The sequence below is a fragment of the Hibiscus syriacus genome, unplaced genomic scaffold (assembly GCF_006381635.1).
Source record: "Hibiscus syriacus cultivar Baekdansim isolate YM2019G1 unplaced genomic scaffold, ASM638163v2 tig00018827_pilon, whole genome shotgun sequence".
Taxonomy (NCBI): domain Eukaryota; kingdom Viridiplantae; phylum Streptophyta; class Magnoliopsida; order Malvales; family Malvaceae; genus Hibiscus; species Hibiscus syriacus.
In genome coordinates, this window is record NW_024062448.1 from 153,168 (window position 1) to 173,777 (window position 20,610).

General features: G+C 34.4%; 1 protein-coding gene and 1 long non-coding RNA gene across 2 annotated transcripts; both read left to right on the plus strand.

The window, feature by feature from the left end:
* Positions 1 to 17,031: 17,031 nt before the first annotated feature.
* On the plus strand, positions 17,032 to 18,913 carry LOC120209364 (peptidyl-prolyl cis-trans isomerase FKBP43-like). The gene is made up of 6 exons (XM_039208398.1): positions 17,032 to 17,260; positions 17,344 to 17,489; positions 17,655 to 17,979; positions 18,167 to 18,301; positions 18,429 to 18,632; positions 18,706 to 18,913. Exons 1-6 carry the CDS (start codon positions 17,037 to 17,039, stop codon positions 18,911 to 18,913), a joined length of 1,242 nt encoding a protein of 413 aa, XP_039064329.1. The 5' UTR covers positions 17,032 to 17,036.
* Positions 18,914 to 19,056: 143 nt separating this feature from the next.
* LOC120209377 lies at positions 19,057 to 19,604 on the plus strand. Its single transcript, XR_005524395.1, has 4 exons — positions 19,057 to 19,101; positions 19,237 to 19,278; positions 19,367 to 19,415; positions 19,486 to 19,604. It is a non-coding gene; the product is annotated as an uncharacterized LOC120209377 (long non-coding RNA).
* Positions 19,605 to 20,610: the final 1,006 nt, after the last annotated feature.

Genomic DNA, 20,610 nt, shown 5'->3' on the forward strand with positions numbered 1-20,610 from the left:
TTTTATTATTATTATGTAGTCATAAATATAATATATATATAATAAATAATAATTTATATTTTTTTAAATTATTTTAACATTTATTTGTCAATATTGAAAAAAGGGCAGTCTTAATACAACTGGATGTCCTATTCTGGTATTTTAAAATTAAATATTATAAAAAATTATTATTTAATTTTATTCAAATTAATATTTATTAATATCAAAGAAAAGAGCTGTCTTAAGGCACCTAGAAGTCCTTTTCCGATATTTTTAAATATTTTTTATATAATTTTGAAATAATAGGATTATAAATTAAATATATTTTGAATTTTTAAATTTTTTAATAATAGAGACAATTTATAATTAAAAAGTACCAATTTTGGGCGTTATAGGGGTGCTAATCCTTCCCTAAACGTAACCGACTACGAATCCCTTTTTATTATTAAAAAGAATGAATTTTTGGTTATAAACGCATATCAGTTCATTTTTTAATTGATGTTTTCTTAAAACTCTTTTAAAAAAAATAATTTTTAGGTATTCGACCTACCTGACCCAAAAGGCCGATGGAGACTCCCAAATTATTTTCAAAAACCATTTATTCACATCAATTTTCCCGTCAAATAAATATTTCGTACCCGGACGAAAACCGGTTACGACAGCTTGGCGACTCTGCTGGGGACTGGTCAAACTTTAAAACCAATTATAAATTGTCTCTATCAGTTAGAAATTAAAATTCATATATTTAATTTTTAATTATTTTCTTTCAAATTATTTTTTTATTTTATTTAGATATTTTTTTATTTTATTTTTCTGTTTGTTGTTTGAACATTTCTCCTCACACACAACACTTGCATTGCATAACATAAAACTCTATAATTGAGTTTGTCCTTTTTAAGTGGGAGTGAAAGCGACGTCTTCGTGAGAATTTATTCTCCGTGTCAGACCTAGCAAGTAACTTTCGGGGTTCATATGCTCTATGTCTTCGTGAGAATTTATTCTCCGTGTCAGTCATAGGGAAATGTGTCCCCTCGAATTGAACTCGATCCACTTTAGTCTGTGATGGATTAGGATTGAGGGTTAATAGCCCAAGGGGGCACTAACAAGGACAATTCGGGTACCTTTATTCTTAGAACTGAAACCTTACATATAATAAACCCTAGAAACTCTTCCGATCTGAAGCCATGCTGAAATTTTGTCCAAAATAGGTGTACACACAGGAGAAATGAATTCTAGCTTTCCTTTTAATTTATTTATTTTCTTACTGATTAAATTACATGTATATTTAAATTATTTAAATTATGAAAAAGCATGTTTAAATAAAAATATTTATTAAATATTATTATTAAATTTCTTTATTATGTAAACTAATTCATTTCTTTTTGTGTGTTCTTTATTTTTTCTGTTTGCATAGAATCATACAGGATAAAAGGCATTGATCCTCGTGTTAATTGTCTCATTGGAAAGCTTTCATCCATGGATAAAAAGTGTTCAAATCAAATAATTCTAAACTCAGAAGTAAGACAGTGGGCTGAGGACTTACAAAGATAAGGAGGAGACAGTCTGCAGGATGATTATGTATCTGACTTGGCCAGTTATGCTCCAGTTTCGCTAAAAAGAAATGATATGCAAGATTTGCGAAGCATTTGGGAAAGTTGGGATTCAAACAAAAAATTGCAGGTTTATCAGACTTACGGAGACATCCCATATTTGCTCTATGTCGAAGTTGATGATGAATTACTCAGAGCCCTAATTCAATTCTGGAATCCAGGGTACAATTGCTTCACTCTCAATAAGGAGGACTTGGTCCTTACTATTGAAGAGTACACAACTTTGCTACATATAGAAGGGGCTTTGGAGAATCGAATCTATTCAAAGTCAATTAAAACTCAACCCTTTCGAGTTAAATTAGCAAAGATTGTCGGGGTACGAGAAGAATGGGTGGCATCCCGTACAAAACAAAAAGGCGAAAGCGAAGGCATTGCTTGGACCAACATTAAAGAACTTATTCAGAGTCATCCAGACACTAAAGTACGATTCGATCTATTTGCTCTGAGTATGTATGGTATGGTCATCTTCCCAAAAGTATTGGGATATATTGAAGCTGCAGTAGTAGATTTGTTTGAACAGCTACAAAAAAAGATTAATCCTGCCTCTGCAATTCTAGCAGAGACTTTCAGATCGTTAAATGCTTGTAGAAAGCTAGGAGGTGGACGATTCTCAGGGTGTACCCAGTTGTTATATGTTTGGATCCGTAGCCATTTTTGGAGGACAGAAAAGACTTCATGCCGATGCTTTAATATGGATTATTCACCATTAAAAGAATTTCTGGAGCAAGAATGGCCGAAAGAAATTAAGAAAGATATGTGGATTAATGCTTTTCAAAATCTGCAAAGCAATGACATTGTTTGGCGAGCCCCGTGGCAAATCCAAAGGGAATTCTTTTACAAATGTGGTGATTACAATTGGATAATGCTGCTCGGATTATGGGGAGGAATTGGATATGCACCACTTCTGGTCATAAGACAGTATGAAGGTCGTCAATTTGTACCTGTCACCGTTGGATTACATTCATCTGAGTTCGCATTCCACAGAAAAAAAATTATAAAAGAAATATCATGGAAGCTGTTAAAGCTTGGAAAATAACTTTTTTGTATCCGAGCTAAAGCAGCAAAAGAAATGCTAACTCCTGATTATGAGGAATGGAGATCTGTCAGGAAAAATGAAAATATTCCTCTACCAGATCAAAATGAGGATATCTCTATGGAAGATCGCATTAAGGTGGTTCCATCAGAAATTGAAATCCTGAGAGCTGAGTTTGAAGCAGAAAGAGAAGGCTGGTCAAGAGAATTAGAGCAAATGAGACGAGATAAAGCTATGTTGGGTGTTGATATTGACTTTCATTCATCACAATGTGCAATGTTGAGAGAAAACAAAGAAAAAGTTGATGGTGAATTTAGAGCATTAAAGAAAAATTACCAAGAGTTATATAAATCCTGGAAAGCATCAGGACCAAGCCAATCAACAGTACAGATGAGCAGAGAATTGAACATCGAGAAAAGTCGAGTTGAAGATCTGAAAGGAAAAAATAGCCGTTTACTCAAAAGCCTTGAGAAAGAAAAGCAAAAAATGGAAGATTTTGAGGTTGACAGAAGAGAGCGAATTATAAAACACAAAGCTGAACACCGCGAAATCATGAATGAAATGCAAAAAGAAAGGGATCGAGCCAAAGATTTAGAAGAGATGAAAAATGACATCTTTGATAAATTTGAAGGTGAGAAAAATATCATGTTCAAAGGATTTGAATCTGAAATGAACCAGTTGATTGCCGAACTTGAAGTCAGGGGCCAAAAGATTGAAGAGTTCAATATTGAAAAAGAAAAATGGGAGCTGGAAAGAAAGAATTTCAACACCAAACTTGAGGTAGAGCAAGAAGTGGCTAGCAATTGGATGCAAAGATGCAGAAACAAGAATGTTCAAATCCAGAAGATTAATCAAAGAACGCAAGAAGCACGAACAAAACGAAGAAGATCTGGATCAGTCTAGAAACAAAAACTCAGAGTTTAACGCTTACATTTTGCAACTTGAAGAATCATTATTTTAAGAAAAGGTTCGTCTGGGACCTAATGATCTCAAAGAAAGTAATGAGGAAAGTGCTTCACTGCGAAGACGCATTAGAGATCTTGAAAAAATTCTGCACAATTGTCAAGTCAGAATCACTGAATTAGAGCAAACTCTTGAAGGAACTAATGAACAATTGCAAAAGTCAACTGATTTCTATGTTGAAAGAAGTGAAGAAAGAAGTAATATGGTGTTCGAGGCCATGGTACAAATGAGCGAAGTTGCTAGATATGTTGGGGAACTAGATGTTGAAGCTAAAATAATTGAGCATCACGTTGATCCAGTTTCTAAGTTTGGAAAGAAGGTGTCATGGTTAATGAAAGAAATTATAGAGCTTAATAGGAAAGCTACGCCTTATCTGTAGTTATGAACTATTATAAAGAAACTTTTGTATGCCGATGAAAGTTGTTCTATGACAGTTAACTTTTTGGGATCAATACCTTTTTGCATACATGCATTTTGCATACATTCATTATTCATTTCATGATTTTCTTTATAGATATATTTTTTTTATTAAGATAAAATTCATTAATTAAAATTTGGAAAAAATAATATCAAAAGATTTTTCAATCGCAGTTATTCTGGCCAAAAGAGAAATACAACATCACTACGGTACTAGACAAGCTACTAAGAGAATTATGGAGGATAAAATACAACGTATTGAGGAACAGCATAATAAAGAACAAGCAGAAATGAGAATGAAGCTGGAGAAAATTGAAGCCAGTATTTCAAATTCACAAGACAGCATGATGCAGAAAATAGAAGACATGTTTAAAAGGCAGGCTATCATTGGAAAAATGCATGAAAATCCTGTATCTTTCGACCAAGAACCTATGTATCCTCTAGGTTTTCCACCAGAACCAATTTATCACTCTGGTACTACACCTATACAAATTAATGCTCGCACTTCAGCATTTCAAGAAGCCAAATCACATGAAAATCGACAAGTGGATCCTGCATCTTCAAGCAAAAATCCACTTATATCATATGTGAAAATAGGGGATTTTAATACTGAGCATTTAATCCCAGATTTGAATGAGCTGAATGAGAAAGAAAAAGTAAATGAAGAATTGACCAGACAGATCAAGAGCTTAGAAGAACGAATGAAATCCGTGGAAATAACTGAATCATTCTATTGGTTTGACGCTAGTGAGTTGAGTTTGGTTCCAGACTTAATCCTCCCCATCAAGTTCAAAGTTCCCGAATTTGATAGATATGACGGTACTACATGCCCTTCATCCCATATTACTATGTTTTGTCACAGAATGGCAGGATATGTGAAAGACGAGAAGTTGTTAATTCACTGCTTTCAAGATAGTTTGACAGGACCAGCTTTAAAATGGTATACTCAATTGACCAAAGCCAATATTAGATCCTGGAAAGATCTGGCTAAAGCATTCCTAGAGCAGTACCGCCACGTAACAGACATGGTCCCTGATAGATGGACTCTCCAAAATTTGGAGAAAAAGAATAACGAAACGTTCAGACAGTATGCCCAGAGATGGCGTGACACAGCAGCCCAAGTTCAACCACCTTTGTCAGAAAAAGAGGCCACAGTAATATTTGTCCATACATTGAAAGCTCCTTATTTAAATCATCTAATGGGGAATGCAACCAGAAATTTTGCAGATTTGGTCATTTCTGGAGAACTCATTGAAAATGTCTTGAAAAGTGGCAAAATTGAATCAAATGAGGGGTCTAGTTCTAAAAGACCTATGTACCGGAAAAAAGAGAATGAAGTCAACAATGCAAACTCTTACAACAAGGATTCATCGAAAAGTGTTACAATAACCCATCCAAGGGTTAAGAAAGAGGAAACAAACACTAATCGAGCAGAGTACAGAGGATCTCGAAAGGAAAATGAAAGGTTGTCTTTTACACCTTTACCAGTACCATATGCTGAGATCTATGATTCACTGTTAAAAGCAGATGTCATACGGCACTATCCTTTGGTTCCCATGCAACCACCATTCCCTCCTTGGTATGATATAAAGGCACATTGTGTTTACCATGAAGGAATTACGGGTCATTCTATTGAAAATTGTTTGGCATTCAAAAGGGTGGTTCAAAATTTGATCAACACTGGAAAGTTGGAATTCAATTTGCCATCTACATCAAATCATCCATTGCCAAATCATGGAGATAAAAACGTGAATACAATTCAGGAAGAGAACAGAAAGAAAGCAAAATCTGACATTTCTGAAATTAAATCTCCTTTTGTTTGGGTATTTCAACAACTCTCTTTAGCCGGTATAATTACACAACAATTCAGGCCAAAACATAATGAAGGCAAGAATTATTGTGAATATCATCAAGAGAAGGGGCATGAAATTCAACTATGTCTTGAGTTTAGGGATTTGGTGCAAAAATTAATGAATAGCAGAGAGATAGAATTCTTTGAAGAAGAACCAGGGAAAAAAGAAGATGATGTTTGCTCATCAGAGGATTCTAAACCTAGTCAAAGAACAAATGATCCTATGATCATTAATTTGAAATCATCTACGGTGATTCTTGTACCAATAAAGCCGAAAGTAGTTATCACCACTCCTCTACCATTTCCATACAAAGATACCCGCAGGGTACCTTGGAATTATACTACCAATGTTTCAATGGTAGGAGGATCTGTTTCTCTAGAAAAAACGGAAGAGAAAATACAGAGTTAACATCGACATCTGAAGCAGTGAGTGAAGTCGGTTTCTTTACAAAAAGTGGGAGATGTTACTCTCCCGAAACATCCAATGCCTCGGAACAAGTGAAAACAAAAGGAAAAACCATGGTAATACCCCAGAAGGTATTTGATGATGAATCCCCTCCAGCATTCAATGAGCCTGTGACAGAAAAACAAGCTCAAGAATTTTTGAAATTCCTGAAACATAGTGAGTATAGTGTGGTTGAACAACTACACAAACAACAAGCGAGAATTTCTATTCTTGATCTATTGATGAATTCAGAAGCACATATAAATGCTTTGATGAAAATGCTCAATCAAACATTTATCCCTGAGGATATATCCCTCAATAAACTTGACAGAATTGTGGGACATATAGCCGCTGACAATTACATAACGTTCACGGATGATGAAATACTTGAAGGCGGAATGGGGTCAGTAAAAGCTTTGAATATCACGACACATTGTCATGGTCATGTGTTGCCAGGAGTATTGATTGACAATGGATCCGCTCTCAACTTGATGCCTCTAGTCACACTTCAAAGAATGCCTGTGGATAAATCACACATGAAGAGCTATCAGAATGTAGTACGAGCCTTTGATGGTACTCAAAAAGAGGTGCTTGGGAAAATGGAAATACCGTTGTTAATTGGACCAGTCGTGTACAATATTGACTTTGTGGTGATGGACATCCACCCTACATATAATTGTTTATTAGGGAGGCCATGGATTCATTCAGCAGGAGCCGTTCCTTCTTCATTACATCAGAAATTGAAATTTGTTGTTGATGGACAACTAATATGCGTAGGAGCTGAAGAAGAAATCATTGCGTCTATAACAAGTGATGTTCCATATATTGAAACCAATGATGATGCTCTTGAATGCTCTTTCCGAGCTCTTGAATTTGTAAATGCAACCTTTATTGCAGACGGAAGCAAAATTCCATATCCCAGATTATCTGATTGCACCAAGATGATGGTACGACAAACTTTAGGCATCGGAGCTAAAGCTGGGAAAGGTTTAGGAAAGAATCTTCAAGGGATTTCAGTTCCTGTAAGTATAAAGATGAAGAAAGATCGTTTTGGGCTTGGATTTAAGCCCAATTTTCAGCAAAAGAACAAAGAGATGAAAAGAAGATGTGAAGACAGAAAGGCAAGGTTGAAAGGGAAAGAAATCCTTTGGGAACACATGTTTTTCCCACAGTTGAAGACCACATTCAGATCAGGGGGAACAATTAATGTAGAACAACAGCTTGTTGAAGCCTTTAAAGAAGAAAAGTTGACGAAAGATCAAAACATAGTTGAAGAAGCTATTAATGGATTATTTATCAACATGATCATGAATGACAACAAGACTGGCAAATACTTGGATAGGATTCGCCCATGTTTTCCTAGAGAAACACTCAACAATTGGACCACTGAAGATCTTCCTATAGTTTTTAATATTAACGCAGAGTAATATTCAGAACTAATCTTTATGTTTAGCTCAAAAGTATGAAAACTTTTTGTTATCTTGTAAAGGAAATTAGGTTAAATATAAGAAATTTTCTTTAAAATTTTCAGATAGCAATCATTCTTTACATTTTCTTACATTTTTACATTTATTTCTTTCGGAAATATGTCCGACTTAAATTTGCAGGTGTCACCATGTTAATAGCATGTTTATTCCTAAATTTAATCAAGCGATAAATTTAGAGCAACCCATATGTCTGGAAGAAATCAATGGGTGTGAGGATGAACTGGAATGTGATGTTCCTACTGAACTATTAAGACTGGTAGAAAAAGAAGATAAACAAATTCTACCTCACAAAGAAGAGATTGAAACTGTGAATCTGGGAACAGATGAAGAAATAAAAGAGGTGAAAATTGGTACTACTCTGACCATCCAGATAAAACAAGAATTGATAAATCTCCTTCAAGAGTTCAAGGATATCTTCGCCTGGTCTTATCAAGATATCCCTGGTTTGAGCACAGATATAGTAATGCACAAACTTCCAATCAATCCAGAATATAAACCGGTCCAACAAAAGCTCAGATGAATGAGACCAGAAATGTTGTTGCAGATCAAAGAGGAAGTGATGAAACAGATCAATGCAGGTTTCCTACAGGCAGCTAAATACCCAGAATGGGTAGCCAACATTGTTCCCGTACCAAAGAAAAATGGGAAAGTTCGAATTTGTGTGGATTACAGAGATCTCAACAAAGCTAGTCCGAAAGATAGCTTTCCATTACCCCACATAGACACATTGGTAGACAATACTGCAGGACACGCATGGTTTTCATTCATGGATGGCTTTTCAGGATATAATCAGATAAAAATGAATCCTGAAGACATGGAAAAAACAACATTTGTAACCATGTGGGGCACATTCTGCTATAAAGTGATGCCATTTGGATTGAAAAATGCAGGGGCAACATATCAAAGAGCCATGGTAACTTTGTTTCATGACATGATGCACAAAGAGATTGAAGTATACGTGGATGACATGATTACCAAATCCCGAACTGAAGAAGAACATATTCAAAATCTGAGAAAGCTTTTCCAGAGATTGAGGAAATATCAATTAAAGCTCAACCCCGCAAAATGCACTTTTGGGGTAACTTCTGGGAAACTTTTGGGATTTGTGGTCAGCAAAAAAGGAATCGATATTGATCCAGATAAAGTAAAAGCAATTCATGATCTTCCACCACCCAATACAAAAAAAGAAGTTCGAGGCTTTTTGGGAAAATTAAATTATATATCTCGGTTCATTTCTCAATTAACTGACAAATGTGATCCAGTGTTCAAATTACTTCGAAAGAACAATCCTGAAGTCTGGAATGATGAATGTCAAGAAACTTTGGATATTATTAAGAAATATTTATCCAATGCCCCCATTTTAGTATCACCAATACCTGATAAACCGTAAATTCTTTATTTGACGGTCTTTGAAAATTCGATGGGATGTGTACTAGGACAGCATGATGAATCTGGAAGAAAAGAAAAAGCTATTTATTATCTGAGCAAGAAATTTACTGATTGTGAAATTCGATATCCACCAATACAAAAATTATGTTGTGCATTGGTGTGGGCTACTCGAAGACTCAGACAATATATGTTATATCATACTACTTGGTTGATATCCAAACTTGATCCTTTGAAATTCTTAATGGAATCACCAGCTTTGACAGGCATAATGGCTAGATGGCAAATGTTATTATCTGAGTTTGATATTGTATATGTCAACCAAAAAGCGATAAAAGGAAGTGTCATAGCTGATTTTCTGGCCAGTCGTGTATCAAATGATTATCAGCCTTTGAGTTTCAATTTTCCCGATGAAGATTTGTTGTGCATATCCATGAATGAAGAAGTCAGAACAAATGATGCATCTGCATTTTGGAAGCTTTACTTTGACGGAGCATCCAATGCTTTGGGACGAGGAATCGGGGCAGTGTTAATTTCTCAAGAAAATATTTATTATCCCTTTACAAGTAGACTGGAGTTCTTTTGCACCAATAACATGGCGGAATACGAAGCTTGTGTCATGGGATTGAAAGCAGCTATAGAAAGAAAAATCAAATGTCTCAAAATATATGGAGATTCATCGTTAGTGGTGTATCAATTGCGAGGAGAATGGGAAACAAAAGATCCAAAATTGTTGGAATACCGAAATTTTACCCTCGAATTAGTGAAAGAATTTGAGAGAGTTACCTTTAATTATCTCCCTCGAGAAGAAAATCAAATGGCAGATGCTTTGGCTACATTAGCTGCTATGTTTCAGGCAACTAAGAAAGTTGATATGATGCCAATCAAAATGCAAGTATATGAAATTCCTGCATATTGTTATAGTGTGGAAGAAGAGGTAGATGGTAAACCATGGTATCATGATATTCTGCAATATATCATAAATAAAAGTTATCCACAAAATGCATCTGAAATTGATAAAAGAACCTTGAGAAGAATGGTTGCTGGATATTTTCTTGATGAAGATATTATGTATAGAAGAAGCATTGATCAAATGCTATTGAGATGTTTAAATACCAGCGAAGCCTGAAGCATCATTGAAGAAGTACACAGTAGAATATGTGGAACACATGCAAATGGTCTTTCCATGGCCAGAAAAATAATGAGATATGGATACTATTGGGCTACCATGTACACAGATTGCATTGATTATGCAAGGAAATGTCATAAATGCCAGATATATGCAGACAAGATTCATGTACCCCCATCTCCTTTACATGTAATGACATCACCTTGGCCATTTTCTATGTGGGGAATAGATGTCATCGGTGCAATCACACCAAAAGCATCGAATGGACATTGCTTCATTCTTGTGGCAATTGATTATTTTACCAAATGGGTTGAAGTTGCTTCATATGCCAATATTAAGAGGTCCACAGTCTGTAAATTCATAAAGAAAGAGATAGTTTGCCAGTATAGCCTACCAGAAAGGATCATTACAGATAATGCTCTGAACCTGAACAACAAAATGATGACCGAACTTTGTGCACAGTTTAAGATCAAACATGCAAACTCAGTGGCATATCGTCCAAAGATGAATGGGCAGTTGAAGCAGCAAATAAGAACATCAAGAGAATCATTACAAAGACCACTGAAACTTACAAAGATTGGTACGAGAAGTTACCTTTTGCTTTATACGCATACCGAACTACTGTTCGAACATCTACAGGGGCAACACCTTTTTCTTTAGTCTATGGGATGGAAGCAGTCTTACCAATTGAAGTTGAGATTCCATCGCTTCAAATTTTGAGAGAAACAAAATTGGATGAATCTGAATGGAACCAAGCTAGATTTGATCAATTGAACCTTATTGAGGAGAAAAGATTGAAAGCTATTTGCCATGGACAGATGTATCAGAAACGGATGATGAAGTCTCATGACAAAAAAGTACATCCAAGAGAATTCCAAGAGGGTGATCTAGTACTAAAAACGATTTTGCATATACATAAAGATTTCCGTGGGAAATGGATGCCTAATTGGGAAGGGCCATACGTTGTGAAAAATGCTTTTTCCGGAGGAGCGTTGATCTTGGCAGAAATGGATGGAAAAATTCTGAGAAATCCAATAAACTCGGATTTTGTCAAGAAATATTATGCTTGAAGAGAAGAAAAAGAAAAAAAAAAAAAAAAAAAAAGAAAAAAAAGAAGAAAAAGAAAAAAAAGAAAAAAAAGAAAAGAAAAAAAGAGGGTCAAGATGAAAACCGCAAAGGGCATCTTGTAACCAAAAGAAGGATTTGAGTTGAAAACCTGAATGGGCGGCTCAAATGCATGTTGATATTAGGCATCTGGCAATTGAACCCTCTTAAGATTTTGACAGTTTGGGAGAAACTTCACATCTACAAGCATTTTGACAACGTTTGAGATCTTCCAGACAAAAGCTTACATCATTACTCTAAATTGTGTCAATTTGTTTAATTTAGAAATACTTATGCTAATAATTTGTTGAGACATTTGAATTTTTATCAATCTTATGCTTGTCATAACGTTGAATACAATTCTATCTATTTAAAGTTCAATTTATTTAAGATTCAATTTATTTTCGAAAATTCAATTTATTCTTCTATGAATTAACATAATTTTGAAATAAGTTAAAGATTTCTGAATATCACTTTATGTTAATACTTTTAAATGCATGGAATACAAAGTAAACCAATCATCATCTCATAAATCCATGAACAAATCATTATTTGCACTCTGGATATATAGGGTAACATTGGTTACAGTATTTCAAAAGTTAAAGATGACCAGTTTTACTATTAACTAAATCGTTCCATAATTCGAAAAGAGTGGGATATATTGGAACAGCAGAAGAGACAACTGTCGTAGCATTCATTGCAAGAAAATGTACCAACAAAAATCTTCTAGTTCATCATGATGATGTTTATTGCTTCCATCAAGATTGTTACACGGGATGCTACCGACAACAAGGTCAAATCCGCCAAATCTACTCATCAATTGCTCCAACCGATCATCATTCAGTTCTTGCACATCTATTTTCAAAGATATGCTAAGACAGTAGAAGGCGACCTCTGCAGCACTGATTCCAGCAAAAAGAAACAGGACATTGATATCACTGGGGAACATATCTCTAGCAGATCCTCCTCCTCGTGTATGGTTTTTAAGGAAACCTAGAAGCATTTCCGCCTCATCAGGTTCAAGTGGAGCAACTTTATTCCTTCCAACCCATACTAGATTCCATTTTCAGCACTCATCAAGAACATACTTCTGGACACTCGAATGTGACTCATTGTCATAAGCTTCAAGAGCCTTACAGATCCTTTCTGTCAATTTGGCACTTCCTGTACATGTTTATAAACAGTTCAACTTTGTTCTTGGATCCCAGGAAGGCCATCATTTCTTTGTCAATGGAAAATCATCAGCACATGGAGGAAGCAGAATAAGAGAAAATCTGTTCTTAATTGGCAGAATTATGAATATAGCCCTTTTCAGTGTAGTAGCATGAAAATGCTTCGAATCTACAAATTCTGGCTCTACATCGAATAAGTACTGTGATATCCCAGTCCAAACATTAACTAGAACAAATGCCATGTGCTCATAGCATCTTCTGGAAGTGTTCTTTGAGTTATCTGATCTGGTTTAGTAGAACCAGTCATTAATTTTGAAGAGGAATGTGCTCATAGCATCTTCTGGAAGTGTTCTTTGAGTTATCTGATCTGGTTTGGTAAAATCAATCATTGAATTTGGAAGAGGAATGTGCTCATAGCATCTTCTGGAAGTGTTCTTTGAGTTATCTGATTTGGTTTGGTAAAATCAATCATTGAATTTGGAAGAGGAATGTGCTCATAGCATCTTCTGGAAGTGTTCTTTGAGTTATCTGATCTGGTTTGGTATGAACCACAGAACCAATTATTGAATTTGGAAGAGGAATGTGCTAATAGCATCTTATGGAAGTGTTCTTTGAGTTCTCTAATTTGGTTTGATATAAAACCCAGAACCAATCATTGGAATTAAAAGATGAATTGCATGATCATCTTCATTAAGAAGTTTCTTTTCAAGCTTCTTTTGTTTATTCCTTTCCCAAAAATCATAGCCCAAGTTTCGCCTTTTCTTGTAATTGGGATCATTGCATAATGGCTTCCCATCTTTTACCGGAAGAAATGTGTCAGTAACCTTAGCCATTTGAGCAGCACATATAAAATTTGTCAATTTTGCAATTGATGAATCTGGACCACATCTCTCCATGGCTATTGAAGCTTCAGCCTCTGAGAATCCCATTTTTGTCAAGTATAACAGTTTATTCTCCTCATCAGAATCAGAATTCAAGATTTCTCGGTATTAAAAGAACTATCGATATCTGTGAAATCATCTTGAAAGGTCACTTCATAATCAGATTAGTTGTTATCAGAATCAGAAAACAAGATTTCTCGGTATTAAAAGAACTATCTATATCTGTGAAATCATCTTGAAAGGTCACTTCATAATCAGATGAGTTGTTATCAGAATCAACATGTTGCATGAATGCAAGCTTTTCAAGAGTCTATACTATTGAGTTTTATTCTCAAGAGGTTTTGTGACATTATATCTACATCTACATTTGTCAAAGATGATAGATTCTCTGATTTGAAGAAGAAAGATCTATTGGGTTTTTACAACTGAAGAAATACTCAATTCACCAATCTGAAATCAAATAACTTAACATTCATGCATCATATTTAGGTGTTTTGCAAAAATAGGTGCATTTTCATTCATTTTCATCCATGTTGAATTTTTAACAGGAATTTCAAAGATTTTAGAAAAGATTTAAATCCATCATTCAATGGATCAGCATTGCTAGATCGAGTTCATAATGAGAAGAACTCATATGAAGAAGGAAGAAGAAGTTCATAATGAGAAGAACTTGTTCAACTTTTTGCTCGAATTCATCTCTTGATGGATAAACATTTGCCAGAAGTGTTCATAATGAGAAGAACTCATCTGAAGAAGGAAGAAGAAGTTCATAATGAGAAGAATTTGTTTAACCTTTTGCTCGACGCTATCACAGAAGGAGATAGATCGGCATCAACTTTTCTAGGTAAAGTTCATAATGAGAAGAACTCATCTGAAGAAGGAAGAAGAAGTTCATAATGAGAAGAACTTGTTCAACTTTTTGCTCGAATTCATCTCTTGATGGATCAACATTTGCCAGAAGTGTTCATAATGAGAAGAACTCATCTGAAGAAGGAAGAAGAAGTTCATAATGAGAATAACTTGTTTAATCTTTTGCTCGACGCTATCACAGAAGGAGATATATCGGCACCAACTTTTCCAGAGAAAGTTCATAATGAGAAGAACTTATATGAAGAGGAAGAAGAAGTTCACAATGAGAAGAGCTTGTTCAACCTTTTGCATAATTCTATCACATAAGCAGATAGATTAGCATAAACCTTTCCAGAAGTGTTCATAATGAGAAGAACTCATCTGAAGGAGAAAGAAGAAGTTCATAATGAGAAGAGCTTATTTAACATTTTGAATGACTCTATCACAGAAGGAAATAGGTCCACATCATCCCCAGCAGAAAGTTCATAATGAGAAGAACTCATCTAAAGAAAGAGAAAAATTTATTCAACATCTCCATCATAATCAAGTGGAGCTAAATGGATAAAAAAAATTTATCTTTTCGTCTTTGCCCTATTCTTGTCAACACAAGAATGAGCAAAGAGGGGCAGCTGAAGATATTAAATTTTTTACCCATTTTTATTATTATTTATTATAATTATAATTATTATTATTATTATTATTATTATTATATATTATTTATTAATATTACAAAACCCAAATCGAGGCCCAACATACTGGCCCAAACAAAACAAAAAAACCCTAAAACCCATTTAGGGTTTATATCTCAGCCAGCCGCCGCTTTGCTTCTCAGCCGTTGGATCTAACTTAGATCCAACGGTCTAGATGGTGCCAGACGAAACCCTAGGGTTATGATACCCTAGGGACTACACCAGCTGCCGCCGCTCCACGTCGCTCCAGCCGCTGCCACGCCCCAACCGAAGGCTCCAGAAGTTCCAACGCCAGCCATCCACGTTATGGCCATAGGGTGAGTCACTACTGGGAGTCCGGTGACTCACCGAAGGGTACTCTTTTACCCGGTCCGATGGCCACACCGGTGATGGCTATAAAACCATCACCCCATCTGCAAAGAAAAAAAAAACAGACGGAGAGAGACAGAAACCGAGAGAAAAGATACAAAAATAGAGAACAACTCACAACAACCAGCAACCAAAAACAAAAGAAAAGGGAGGAGAGAAGCTTACCGAGGAAGCTACAATCACCGGACCTCTTCAAACATCACCAAAACCTTCGAAAATCGAAGGTACTTTATTAGATTTGCTCCGATTAGGAGCGTTTTAAAAGAAAGGAACATCGGAACCGTTATTAGGACGGTCCGATCTACATAATGGTGTAAAAATAAATTTTTCCGGCCACCGGATGCGGTGGCCGGCGGTGAGAGTCACGGCGGCAGACGGCTGCCGTCCGGTGACCGGCTTCCCTCCGATGAGGGAAGCTAGAGAGAAGGGAGATCTTTTATTCTCTCTCAGTTAGAGAGAGAAATAAAAAAAAGAAATGAGATATGGCCCGAAGGGCCAGCTGGATTTGGCTTTAAATAGCCCTTCCCGAACGACGTCGTTTCGGGGAGGGCTATTTGTGTAATTTTTAATTGTTAAATCCCGTCCGCCATCCCTTGAATTTGTAATCCTTACATTTTAGTCACTAAATCAAGTTTATAATCCTTTTAATTCAGATCTTTAATTTTAATTTTATTTATTTTAATCCTTTGTATTAAAATAATATATTTAGGGTAAATAACAGATTTAGTCCTATAATTTTAATAATTAATATTTTAATTTGAATAGTATGTTTTAATTTATTTTATTCTAATATCCGAATTTTATATAATTTTATTTTAGTCACTAAATTAATAAATAAGAAAATAACATGTTTAATCCCTATAATTTTGATTAATTATGAATTAGGTATTTAATTTTAATTTTACTATAATTTAGTCACTAATTTTAAATCTTTTCATTTATTTTATTGCTTTTAAATATAGTTCTAATTGTATTTTTATTGTTTTAATTTTACTTGTTTATATATTTAAATATTTTATTATTATTATGTAGTCATAAATATATATATAATAAATAGTAATTTATATTTTTTTAAATTATTTTAACATTTATTTGTCAATATCGAAGAAAATGGCAGTCTTAATACAACTGGATGTCCTATTCTGGTATTTTAAAATTAAATATTATAAAAAATTATTATTTAATTTTATTCAAATTAATATTTATTAATATCAAAGAAAAGAGCTGTCTTAAGGCACCTAGAAGTCCTTTTCCGATATTTTTAAATATTTTTTATATAATTTTGAAATAATAGGATTATAAATTAAATATATTTTGAATTTTTAAATTTTTAATAATAGAGACAATTTATAATTAAAAAGTACCAATTTTGGGCGTTGTAGGGGTGCTAATCCTTCCCTAAACGTAACCGACCACGAATCCTTTTTATTATTAAAAAGAACGAATTTTTGGTTATAAACGCATATCAGTTCATTTTTTAATTGATTTTTCTTAAAACTCTTTTAAAAAAATAATTTTTAGGTATTCGACCTACCTGACCCAAAAGGCCGATGGCGACTCCCAAATTATTTTCAAAAACTATTTATTCACGTCAATTTTCCCGTCAAATAAATATTTCGTACCCGGACGAAAACCGGTTACGACAATATGTTCTGTCAGGCGACATTAGGAATGGGTAGTGGAGAACAGAAAAGCATAGTTAAATGTAATATTGGACATAGTAAGCCGGTATTTCTGTGTAGTTTGTTTCCTGATAAGGCAGAGTGTTGTCAACTCAATTTGGAATTCGAGGAATCTGTTGAAGTCGTTTTCTCCGTTATTGGCCCTCGAGCTGTTCATCTTACTGGTTACTATCTGGGCTCTTCTTCCCTTGATCGTTATCACAGTGATGGATCGTATCCTTTTGTTTTTAAGTTTTTGAGATTTACTTCGTGTTATTGGGTTCTTTCCTGTCGTTTCCCTTCACAATGTTGCTTAGAGAACCCTATGGAGAAGATATTGCAGACACCGAAACAGAACGTGTCAAGAGTAGTGAAAAAAGTGAGTATGGCGGTAGTTTTATTGACGATGATGATGATCCACAAGTCTTCTCATCTTCTGAAGAATCTCCTGCTGGGTTTGGATGTATGTTTCACCACACCTCTTACATGGAAATTTTGACCATTTGTCCATTAAATTTAGCCTTTTTTGTTACAAGGGAACAATAATCATCATTGATTCTGGTTAGATTACATCTGAAATTATTTTCTTTCTAATTTAAATGTCTTTTTTTTTTGTGTATGAATTCAGCAAATGAAGAAATGCGGGGCTTAAAGTTTAAGGGTCGCATAGGAAAGCGTAGGAGGCTTGGGAAAAAGTACCAGAAAAGTGAATCTGATAATGGAAATTATCAGCAAAAGGATTTCATCAATGGTGTTTCTCCTAGGGAACTATTTGACAGTGAAACTGAAAATGCATTGCCTATTTCCTCACTGTTTTCAGGAAAATGCGCATCAAAGAGCGGAAAAGACGATATAGGAGGAGAATCTAGGAAAGAAACTGGTAACCATAACAATAATGAGATTGAAGATAATGCTACCATGTTAGAAGGAATTAATGGTGTTCAACTTGAATGGTACGATTGCTGTATTTCTTTGACAAGAACAACAATGAACTTAAATTCAATAGCTAACCATATTGAGAAGAGGATCTGCGGGTGCAAACTATCATCTGTTTAAAATATGGCTGTTTGCTTCTTCAATCATTGTTTTTGAATTACATTTGATCGTGTTGTACTTTTTTCTATTCCTTCTTGCTTGCAGTAAATCAGGGATTAGGAATGTGGATAAGCTTGAAGAGCTGGTAAGGGAGGAAAGATTACCGGAAGCTGATCATTGTGTGGTTGAAAAAGTGGTATTGGAGCAAAATGACCAAAATCAAAAGCTGGCCAGTAATGAGTCCGTGATATACTCTCTTTAGAGAATTATATGTTGCATGAAATATGTTCTTCCATGTTTTTTGACTTAGTTGTGTCATTTGTAGCAATTGTCTTGTTAATAACAACTGCTATCTGATATACTGCAGGATATGTCAATCTGATAATCCGTTGTTGACACCCAGTGAAGTGGGTACTGTCGATGGAGCTAAGCTAATTCGGAAAAGAAAGGAACACTTTGAAGACAATGATACCAAAGGGGATGAGGTCTCGAAAAATGGTTCGAATTTAAATTCCGTGATCGAGGATGTACTTATGGAGGATAAGGAAACCCAAACTCATGTTAATGATAAGTAGGTGTTTATCCTTTTTCCTCAATTTCAGTCTTAAATGTGTGATGTTCACTTTGTTTTTCTTTTCTTGAAGTCATTCTAAGAAGAGGAAAAATAAGAAAAGATTCAAGGATGAGGGAGAGCAGGATGGTACGAAGATGGAACCACCAGCCCCTGAAAAGGAGCAATCTGTTGACTTGAATGACAAGAATACTAATGACCAGGAAATTCAGCTGTCGAATGGAATTATGATTGAAGAGTTAGAAAAGGGAAAACCAAATGGGAAAATAGCTTCTTGGTAAAAAGGCATGTAGTATTTTATCCCTGGGGTTTCATTGGATGAAAGGAATTGGTATTTTCCCCCTTTGGTGATAAATTATTCACAAAGTTTTGTTGCTATCAGGTCCGCGTCCATTACACCGTAAAGTTGAAGGACAGTGGGAAGTAATTGATTCAAGTGCTGACAAAGGTCACTTAACATTCCGACTAGGTAACATCTTTTCTTAATCATGCTCTGTAAATATATTGTTGTGTTCAATGTTAGTTTGATCAAATTAGATTCTTCTGCAAATATATTTGGTTTTAAACCTTTTGAGTTGGACTTGTATCTTTGTTGCTATCACAGTTGAGGGACAAGTTCAAGAGACATGGAAGGTTGGCATTGATGGTATGAACATGTCTTTTGAAGTTGCTTATCACTAAGTTATTGGGGTTTGAATTATATATGTAATGATTTAAATAATGATGATTGGTAGGCATGCAAGTTGGTGGCAAACGTAGACTCACAGTTCCACCGTGGGTGAGGTATGTGGAAATCCTACTCCAAGCTCGACTCTGTACTTTTGTATGGTCTTGAGTTTGGTTTTTGTTGCAGATGTACAAAGGAAGGAACAAGTGAGAGTATTCCACCAAACCCGTGGCTTGTTTTTGAATTTGAATTGGTTAAAGTCTGGTAGCTTCATACGCCAGTCTTGTTGAGGCATACATCTCAATGCTGGGTACATGACCTTTTGGTTTTAGGCTTAGATTTTATATTGCGTTGTTTACAAATGGTTTAAACAATAAATAAAAGAGTTTGAAAGCCATCAGAGGTGATTATATTTGTTTGGAACATTCTTAATCAATTGACAATATATATATATATATACCTTATAAACTCAAATGCTAAAACCAAATGCATCTAAAGAGACCACTTTGAAAGTCATTATGTTTTATTTTGTGTAAATATTTTAACCATGCCTTCCATTACCATAGTTAAGCAAACATGTTGTAATTGTAATTTACAAAGAATCATATTCAAAGGTAATTAGTTAATGAGTTTCTAAACACAACCAGATTTATGAATCATTTAACATCAGGTGGTTATTTTGATTTAATGATCTTCAATGCTTTTTTAGTACAACCATCGGTATTCGATCTATTGATCGATTAATTCATATTGGGTATTGCGGAGGCAAAGGTGACCCTCCCAACTCCGTTTGTTCCATTTGCAATCGCCAATATTCGAACTCCTGACCTTGCTCAAGGGATCTAGTACCTCATCTCACTAGACAAACACGTGTTGGTAGTGTTATTTGAATATTGTCAAAGCAATACATATGCACATATAAAACTATTTATCAACATTTAATAATTTTAACATTTTTATTTGTTTGTTAAAATTTCAATTATCTTATAAGTAGGTAATTTTCATTTTTACCTCATTTATTTTACAACTATTTTATTAATTTTATATTATTGTTATAGTTTAAATATTAAATATAAATTATATTGATGTATTTTGTTAATAAAAATTATAATATTTAAATTATTAATTAATATAAATAATATTTTTATTATTATTTAACATAATGATATAGATATTAATATTTTATAAATATAATTTAAATATTTTTAATGATTTACTTTTAATATAAATATATCTTTAATTTTTTTAATTATCTTAACATTAATATTATTTTGTTACTTTGTTATTTAATTTATATACGGCTTTAATATT